We start from the raw sequence: 9,458 nt of genomic DNA on the forward strand, positions 1-9,458 counted from the left end.
GCCAACGCCCTCTTTCGGGGTGAGACCGCGCCCTAGCCGCTGGCTCACACCTGGGGAGACCCCCAAGCACACCCACCTCCGCATTGTCCTCGTGCCCAGTTGGCTTGGACTACACTTCCCGAGGTGCTCCGGGTCCAGAGGGGGCGGAGCCCACTCGGGTAGTGGGGAGGGGTCGGCACGTGCCGCTGCGCTCAGCCAATGCGGAGCCCCGCGGGGAGGTCACGTGCCGCTGTTTGGCGCTTTTGTGCGCGCCCAGGTCTGTTGGTGCTCAGTGTGGCCAGGCGGCTCGGACCGAGCAGGTGGGTGTTGGGTTCTCAATAGGGCCAGTGGTGGCGGGTTGGGGGCAGTTTTGAGAAACGCCGCGGGCGGGAGCGGTCAAGCTGTGGCAGCAACCCGGGGGATGGCGGCGGGCGTGGCCGCGGGCCCCCGAGAGGGGCTGGCGGGCGGGGGTCGCTCCGCTTTGTGTGTGGCTCGGGCGGAGCCCCGGCATTGTCCCCACTCCCTGGGGGCGCGACTGTCGTGGGGAAGGGGCGCGGCCACCTGGGAGAACTCTGGTCGTCAGTCTCGGGGTGCCGTCGAGGAGACAATAGGGGGCGTGGGCCCTCGTCTGCCTCCCCTTTCCCTCGCCTTCTGTATGCGTCTTTTGTGGGGTCCCTATTGTCTGAGGGAGTAGGGCGCGCCCCTGGAGAGCAGCAGCCCTAGGTCCAGGCTGCAGGCGGCTGGGGCCGCGCCCCCTCCCCGCTGTTGCCCTCTCCCATGGTTGGGAGACTCGCCCAGGGTGGCTCGCCAATCCCCGCGGAAGGGGACCGCGAACAGTTCTGGGATACTGCTGTTTGGGTATTGAGGTGACCGGAGGAGATAGGCAGCGGACGGCGGAGCTACCCGGCGGCCAGTTCCCTGTGCCCGCCCCACCCGCCAAGCTGCAGCGGCGGCTTGGCGGTGTTTTTGGCGGGAGTTGAGGGGGGGGCGTCCGCGCGGGGCGAGTTCGGGAGGGGCGGAGTTACCCGGATAGGACCGTTGGCTCCGCCCCTCCCTCCCCTTCCCACGCGCGCGGGCTCCGCAGTGTAGAGAGTTCGCGGAGATTCGAAAAGGCGCGGGGAGGAAGTGGGCGGGGCCAGGGGCCGGAGCTCAGGGCGTGCTTTGATTGGCCGGGGGCAGCCTGCCCTCTCTGCTCGCCCTGGCCAGGGCCACGCCCATCCCGGGTCCGGTGCTGTCTAAAGCTCTGTAGAAACTAGACGTTTTTGCTGTCGCAGATTTCAATTTCTGTGTGTTGGGAATCTGTAATCCTAGGTTTTCAGTACTAGCCCGAGATCTCCAAGAATCGTGATCTTAAAAAAAAAAAAAATCGACAAATGCATGTAGGATTTTTTTTTTTTTTACATAGGCAAGAAATATTAAAACCTAAAGGTTCACAAAACTTAATTTTGCTCACTGTTGGGCAAGAAGCTTAAATCTTAAGAACAATAGGAGTTGAACATAATTGGTTAACGTTAGCTTGGGCGTCATGTTATCCACTATGGCAGACCAGACAAAGCAGGGGTGGGTATTTCATTTGCACAATGAGTTGTAGGCAGTATTAAGATGGCTCCGATCTCACTGTTGAATTGAATCTGGAATATCTTCTCATGGTTTGGGCGAAAAAAATTTAGTTTTTTGGGGGGGGTGGGGAGGGATCCTTCAACCTTGTAACTTACCTTCTTATTTTTATTTTTTTGAATAATCAAGGTCAGCTAACTTAATCTTTTGCAACCAGTGTTTTATTCAGCTTTCCCAATATGTTTCAGTAATTTTCAGAAACCCTGATAATTTTCTTTCTTGGTTAATGATGTACATAATTACACAGTGATTTTTCTGATATCAATTTATGTAGATGTGATTTAAGGTCCCTTTGTATTGATGACATACAGAAATGCAAAGAAATTGATTGCATGCTTTTGAAAATCATTTTCAGGGCTTTCCTTACCAGTGGATTGTGTAGAATACACTGCCAGTCTCTTGTCTTCTATTCATCATGGCTTCTTCTGGTAGGTAATCTATTCAGAAAAGCTGAAATTTTGATGGGTTTATGATTAAAGAATAAGAGGTAGCTTAGGTCTTAAAAGATTTTAATCTGGCACTTGTTTTGGTTTTATTACAAACCCACTTTCTGAATAGGAGAATAATTTAAAAAAATGATTATCACTTGAATGTACTGAGAGCTCATAATTGTTTCATAATTAGAGGATTTGGCTTGGTCCAAAGCAAAATTGTGGAGTTTGCGCAAGTCTTTCTTTTGTTCATTAAAATGATTGTCAAATACTAATTCCTCAAAATGGAGTTTATTAATCCAAAGATGTTGAGCTTTGTTTTTCTGGGAGATGGTATTTAAGTAATTACTTGCCTACAAACACATCTTCGCCAGCCCTAATTCTATTCATTAAATTGGCTTGGTTTTTAGAAATTATGGAACCATTTATTAGAATAGGAGAATCCCTTTTTTCTGAATTATAAATATGATCAACTCCAGATATTCAGGTGAAAGAACTGGAGAAGCGTGCCTCAGGCCAGGCTTTTGAGCTGATTCTCAGCCCTCGGTCAAAAGAATCGGTCCCAGATTTCCCCCTTTCCCCTCCAAAGAAGAAGGATCTTTCCCTGGAGGAAATTCAGAAGAAATTAGAAGCTGCAGAAGAAAGACGCAAGGTAAACATCACAGCTCACAGAAAACAGGATGTTTATTAATGTGAGAGGGGCAAATCAGTTTTGTTTCCATAACGGGAAGAAAACAATTGTAGCTGCACTGTAATTTTAACTGTGAAAATTATATATGTCAATAGTGGAGGAAAATAACAGCCATCATTTATTGGGCTCTTATTATATGCCAGATTCTATGTTTTTCCCCTTTAATACAATGACTCTACAGGGTAGGTATTGTCTCAGATAATGGAGATTAGAAAATAGCCTCAGGAACGCTAAGTCATTTTCTTGAAGTGTTGGGGCCAGAATTCTAGCTTAGTTCTGTTTTATAGGATGCTTATATTACTTGTGCTTCCTCTTTGAAAAATATAACATTTGTTGGCAGATGATTCTTTGTAGTTTTATTTTTTATAGCTATACAGTATAAAAACATTTAAAATTGCTAGTGATGTGGATGTGTTGCTCATCTGGTATTGTGGTAAGCTTTTCTCTTATGTAAGCATATAAAGTAGCCATCTTTTAAAAGAGCTAATCGGAAAAAATCAAATACTAATATAGTTGTAAGAAAAATTAGGAAACAATTTTGGAAATTAAAAGTATTCGTTATGCTATTACTCAGAAGTGACCTCTGTTAATATTTTGGTGTATTCTCATTAGAATTATTCTATTAATTTATTCTAGTTATTTAGTCTTTCCTTTCCCAATAACTAATTGGGGTAAGTAGATTTAATTTTATTAAGGTTGGGGGAATCAAAGGTACAAAAAGGTGAAGGTGACTGGGAATGTGACCCAGTGGTAGAGTATTTGCCTAGCATGTTCAAGACTCTAGCTTCAGTCCCTGGCATTGCAAAGGAAAAAAAGGTGAAGTAGGAATCCACCCTAGCCTAGCTCTGATAGTGTGATACGAAATCAAGCATGCATACACACACATATATGACCCTTTTTAAATAGGTGGAGCCTGTGCCTTGTAACTAACTTTCAGTGCCACATTCTATGTGGATAATGACCCACTATTAGTGCTGGGAATCCGTTCTCCAGGAAGAGTGACAATGTTTACATTGGTGCATCATCTTCTGCCTGCTATTCTATGTAGTTGGAGTTCATGGAGTAGGAGGAAGCTGTGTGACTGGAGGCTGGACCAAGGGAAGATTTTTAAGAATCACCAGACCCTGTGGTCATTAGCTTGTGCTTTATACAATAACCACCTAAATGTAGTGAAACTCCTATCATCATTAGGATATTGCAGAAGCAGATTAACAGAACCAGTGGCATATCTCTGTAGCTATGCCCTGCAAGGCAGTGTTTCCAAACACATCTGAATGTGTATCAGTTAGGGCTAAATGAACTAGTGTTCTTTTGGATAGCCTTTGAAGTTTAATCAAAATCCTTTACAATAAAGTGCCATTCCTAAGGGTATTACTCAAGTCATTTGGATAATATTAAGCAATAAATCTTAATCAGGATTTTCTTACAATGGCGATAGGGTGTGGTGATGCATGCCTATAATCCCAGCAACTCTGGAGGCTGAGGCAGGAGGATAGCTAGTTCAAAGCCAGCCTTGGTAACTTAGTGAGGTCCTGTCTCCAAAAGGTGAGGAGATGCTTGGGATGGGACTCAGTGGCAAAGCACCCCTGAGTTCAGTCCCTAGTTACCAGAAAAGAAACAAGAAATAATTGGACAAGAAATTTCTGAACAAGTATGAGCAATTTTCTAAAACAAATAGAAGTACTAGAAAAAGAAGATGAATGTACAACTATAATGCACCAGTTAAAAAATTACAGGAAAAAATATTTTCACATGATTTTTATGATAAGGATAACATGTCAGAACTTCAGTATTGTTTAAAAAGAGACCCTATTTTCTGCCTCTTCAATCTTATCTGACATAATTTTTATAATTTTAATTAATGCCAAAGACATGTCAGAGAGTCTAGCCTGTTAAACTTTTTTCCAGTCTCATGAAGCTGAGGTCTTGAAGCAGCTTGCTGAGAAACGAGAGCATGAGAAAGAAGTGATTCAGAAAGCAATAGAAGAAAACAACAACTTCAGTAAAATGGCGGAAGAGAAACTGACCCACAAAATGGAAGCTAACAAAGAGAACCGAGAGGCACAAATGGCTGCCAAACTGGAGCGTTTGCGAGAGAAGGTTGGTTTCTTTGTTGAGTGGTTAAGAGCTTGCAGTTTGAGGCACCAAAGAATTGGCATGAATTAATTGTCTTGACTAAAAAATGTTAGGTGTCCTTTGTGTCCTGAATTTGGGAGCATAACATAGTAAATGAGAGAAGTGCTTAGATGGGGCTGGGATATATAATATATTTTATATACACACACACACACAGTGATAGAGGGTTTGTCTAGCACGTGTGAGGGCCCTGGGTTCTATCCCCAGTAATATAAAGAAAAGAATAAAAAGATAAGACATTGAGTAAATTTCCAGCATAATTGGACATTCCTTGGTAGAGCAGTAGAAGGCTTAGCTATTAGGCTTCACACGTGACCCAAGAGATTTAAGATGATGTCCTAGAACCTCGTATTTGTTGAGTTCCACAGGCTGTAATGTTTACTGAGCCTATGGGGTGGGCTGTAGTTTAACTGGACTTTTCATTCAACTGATGATGATTATGCAATTTCTTCACAGGATAAGCACGTTGAAGAAGTGCGGAAGAACAAAGAATCCAAAGACCCTGCTGATGAAACTGAAGCTGACTAATTTGTTCTGAGAACTGACTTTCTCCCCTTCCCCTTCCTAAATATCCAAAGACTGTACTGGCCAGTGTCATTTTATTTTTTCCCTCCTGACAAATATTCTAGAAGCTAATGTAGGACTGTATAGGTAGATCCAGACTGTAAGATGTTGTTTTAGGGGATAAAGGGGAGAAACTGAAAGTGTTTTAATCTTTTTCTAAAGTGTTGGTCTTTTTAATGTAGCTATTTTTATTGTTGCATCTTTTCTACTTCAGTGCACTTGGTGTACTGGGTTAATGGCTAGTACTGTATTGGCTCTGTGAAATGTTTGTGAAGAGTATGTAGTGGCTTCTTTCAAATTGTTAGATGCTGAATATCTGTTCACTTTTCAATCCCAATTCTGTCCCAATCTTACCAGATGCTACTGTACTTGAATGGTTAATAAAACTGCACAGTGCTGTTGGTGGCTGTTGCTTCTTTCTGTTCAGGTAATTATCAAGCTGTAGAGACCCTCCTAGTTTACTGTTCCAGATGGGGTTTTGGGCTGGTGGAAACACCCAGCACGTCTATCACTGCAAGCTCTGCCCTGGGTTTCTTGCTTGGGAGGCAGTTTGCATTGTCTTCTTCTACAATCATCACTTTGTGTTGCTGCCTCAGCCCAGATCAGCTGTGACTATATTCTTTCAGATGTTTATTTGCAAACAAACAGTTTTTTGTTTCTCTATCCCTGTTAAAAAGGCAATTTAAAGGTACAAATGGTGTTTCTAGAGAATAGTTTAGAGGGGATCTTAAGATCTTAGGATATTTGATGGTTGGTTTGCTCAGTATTAGTTGGGGGTGCAATGTAATACTTTCCTTCCATAGAGTGATAAATTGACAGGATACTAATGACACTTTTTGTGCTGCTGGAACAACTCTTGTGAAATGATTAAGGGAACATTAATTATATTCTGGAGTAGTATATGACATGGTTGAGGTTGGAAGATAATTCATCTTCTACTCAGAGGCCATAAATACCATTGTTAGCATACTGCCTCTCAATTCAGGGAAAGCCTCTGGCTGCTGTCTTAGGTTCCTATTTGGGAAATAGCCTTAATTGCAAATGAATATTTGCTTCTTATATCTACAGCAAAAAAATGTTTCCAGGAAGACTACTGAGATGTACTACTCTGTGCTCCTGTAGCTCTGGCTTGATTTTGATTTGGGTTTCACCAAACTTATTTGTGAGAATAATAATGGCCTACCTCCCGTGTTAGAATTGAATGAATGTGGTATGTGTATACAGAAAGAACACACTTAGAACTGTTGAGTATATAGTTAGGCTTATTATAAATAGCAATTACTATTTTCATCCAGAGGCTAATAAATGATCTCAGTTTATACTTTTGAATTGGAAATGATTATGTAATTTTTGTGTGCCTTGACTTTGAGACTAAAATGATAATAGGAAGTTAATATATAGAGAGTTATGGTGGGGCGGGGCTGGGGTTGTGGCTCAGTGGTAGAGGTGTTTGCCTAGCATGCATGAGGTACTGGGTTCAATCCATAGCCCCATATAAAAATAAAAATATTGTATCCACCTAAAGGTAAAACAAAAAGTTTTTAAAAAAGAGGTAGGCCATCTAGAACAGAAACAAGATCAAGTGTATTTTTAATGTGTAACAATAGGTTTTGAGCAGTAATAAGGAAGACAAGGCAAAGGTGAGGCTGGTGTGCAGGGCCTTGGTACTGTTCATCTTTGGATCCTGTCTCTGGCACATAGGATTGATTCTCAAGGTTCACATGGGTGAATCGAGCCTACAGGATCTGCATAAGGCATTAGTTCTGAACAGATGGGAATAGAGTCGAAAGACAGCAGGAATTTGGAATAATAATATCAGGTGTCATACAAATGGCAATAGGATATTCAGGGAAGAGAACATAGAAGAAAGCAAAACCCCATCAAAATGGGCCTGAAGGACAGTCCTTCAGCTAGTTACAGCCAAGCCCATGGTGCCCTGGCTTACTGTCAGAAGGCAGTTCTAAGCTTCAACCTCATGACAGTGATGTCACAGGGAACAGAAAGGGATGTAGCCTACCCCTGGCCTTTTTATTTCACCCCTAACCTTAGTACTTAGTCTTGAGCAGTTTTCCGTTTCCTTTGGGTCAGAAAAGAAGGCTGGGTTAGGTTCCTTATGCTGCACTGTGAGATTCTTCACATTTGACTTAGGGGGAGGCGAGTAATGGCTACCCATGAACTCTGGAGTCTTGTTGTTTTTGTTTTTTCAGGTACTGGGACTCTAACCTGGAGCCTTATATACTATGTGAGTGCTTGTCACTGAGCTGGTGAACTCCCAATGCCCTGGGAATGTCATGTCTTCTCCCAGGCCTGAGTGCCCTTGCTCTCATCCTCAGGAGTCTGCCTGTACGTGGGCACGCCAGCCTTGTGACAGCACTTATCTCAGACTGCCCTTATGAGGCCAGTATAGATTGACTACAACCTCGGCCTGTCACCGTGGAGCAGACTCCATTCCTTTCATCTTGAGCGGAAAACGATGCTTGTCCTTTCCTGATATTTTCGTACTAGGACTATTTTATTCCTCAATCTGGGGATTGAACGCAGGGGCACTATATATTGCTGAGCTAAATCCCTGGCCCTTTTTATTTTTTGAGACACAGCCTCATCAGATTGGTAAGAAGCCTTGAACTTGCAATCCTCCTGCCTCAGCCTCCTGCGTTGCTAAGATTGCAGGTGCATGCCTGTAATAAGGCAGTTCTGAGCAAATGGGAATATAGGATAAAGAGGGCCCAAAGGAGGAATTTGAAGTACTTGAGCTTTGTGATTGCATAGGCTCCATGGAAGAGAGGTTTGAGAGATGTGAAAAAGGTCCTTGAATCAGCATTTAACAAGACCTCAATGCTTTACCTTGGGCCATATGCTAGGGTTGGGAAGATGAGGTGGATTCTGGCATATCTGGTGCTTACAGGTGAAGGTGAGGAAAATTGCAAAACACCTGAGAGTGATGTGGACCATATTCATGGCTTAACCACAAGTGCTCAGTAAAAGCAGTAAGCACAGGGGCCTTGGGCAGTCTGGGAAGCTCAGAAGAAAAGGGGTTTGAGCTAGACCCTTGAAAATTCAAATCCCAAGAAAGCACTTAACATTTTTTTTTTTTTTTAAAAGAGAGAGAGAATTTTTAATTATTTTTTAGTTTTCGGTGGACACAACATCTTTGTTGGTATGTGGTGCTGAGGATCGAACCCGGGCCGCACGCATGCCAGGCGAGCGCGCTACCACTTGAGCCACATCCCCAGCCCTGTACTTAACTCTTAAACACTTAGGAAGCACACCAGTGCAGCATGCATAGAGAGCCAGCACAGTTAATGGCTCATGGCAGGCTCTCTTCCATGCCTTTGTCCTAAGCTGTGGAGGCCCTTTGAAGATTTCAGAACACAGGGGCAATAAGCATTTTAAGGTAGGCAGGTAAATGGATAAGAGCAGATGCTCTCTACGCGGTGGGAAGCTGTTGCAGCACTGCTGAGGCACGAGGGTCTGGGTAGGAAGGCACCTCTGGTCATGCTAGACAAGTACTCTGTCACTGAGCTACATTCCCAATCCTCTGGAGGGACAGATGTGACTGACAGTATATTGAGGAGCTTGGACGTAAGCTGCTGAGCACCAGAATTCAGAGGAGGAGAAATAAGCCACTCACAGCTGACTGGGAAAGACAGTGCCAGCATCAGAGCTACTGTTTATTGAGCAGGTGGTGTTACATAAATGGTCTTCACCGTTCAGAGATGTAAACAGGTTCTGCAGCTTGCCCACCATCCAAAGCTAGTAAGGGAGTCTGAGCCAGCCAGTCTTACTCCAGGCCCTAAACAGGAAGGGGTGCTGATGGAGGGGGAGATCAGGCAGCTTGGCACCCTCTGTATCCCCGAATAATTCCTGACTACCCCAGACCTGCACACCAGACTCAGTCATCAATATAAAGCCCCAAACTGCCAGTACCACCTCCTCAAGAAGGCAGTTGAAGACCATCTCATTATTTTGGCACACCTTGAAGAGAAGTCCTGTCTCCATCCCTAGCACTTTTTATTTTTTTTATATATTTTCATTTTTGG

At 43.8% G+C, this 9,458-nt stretch overlaps 1 protein-coding gene across 1 annotated transcript; it reads left to right on the forward strand.

Annotated features, from left to right (window-relative positions):
- The first annotated feature begins 227 nt into the window (after positions 1–227).
- Positions 228–5,795, forward strand: STMN1 (stathmin 1). The gene is made up of 5 exons (XM_081305241.1): positions 228–299; positions 1,952–2,024; positions 2,507–2,679; positions 4,627–4,818; positions 5,311–5,795. The coding sequence occupies exons 2-5, from the start codon at positions 2,012–2,014 to the stop codon at positions 5,380–5,382; spliced, it is 450 nt and encodes a 149-aa protein (XP_081161367.1). The 5' UTR covers positions 228–299; positions 1,952–2,011; the 3' UTR covers positions 5,383–5,795.
- Positions 5,796–9,458: the final 3,663 nt, after the last annotated feature.

This window comes from Spermophilus citellus (assembly GCF_964194105.1).
Source record: "Spermophilus citellus genome assembly, chromosome: 9".
Lineage (NCBI taxonomy): Eukaryota > Metazoa > Chordata > Mammalia > Rodentia > Sciuridae > Spermophilus > Spermophilus citellus.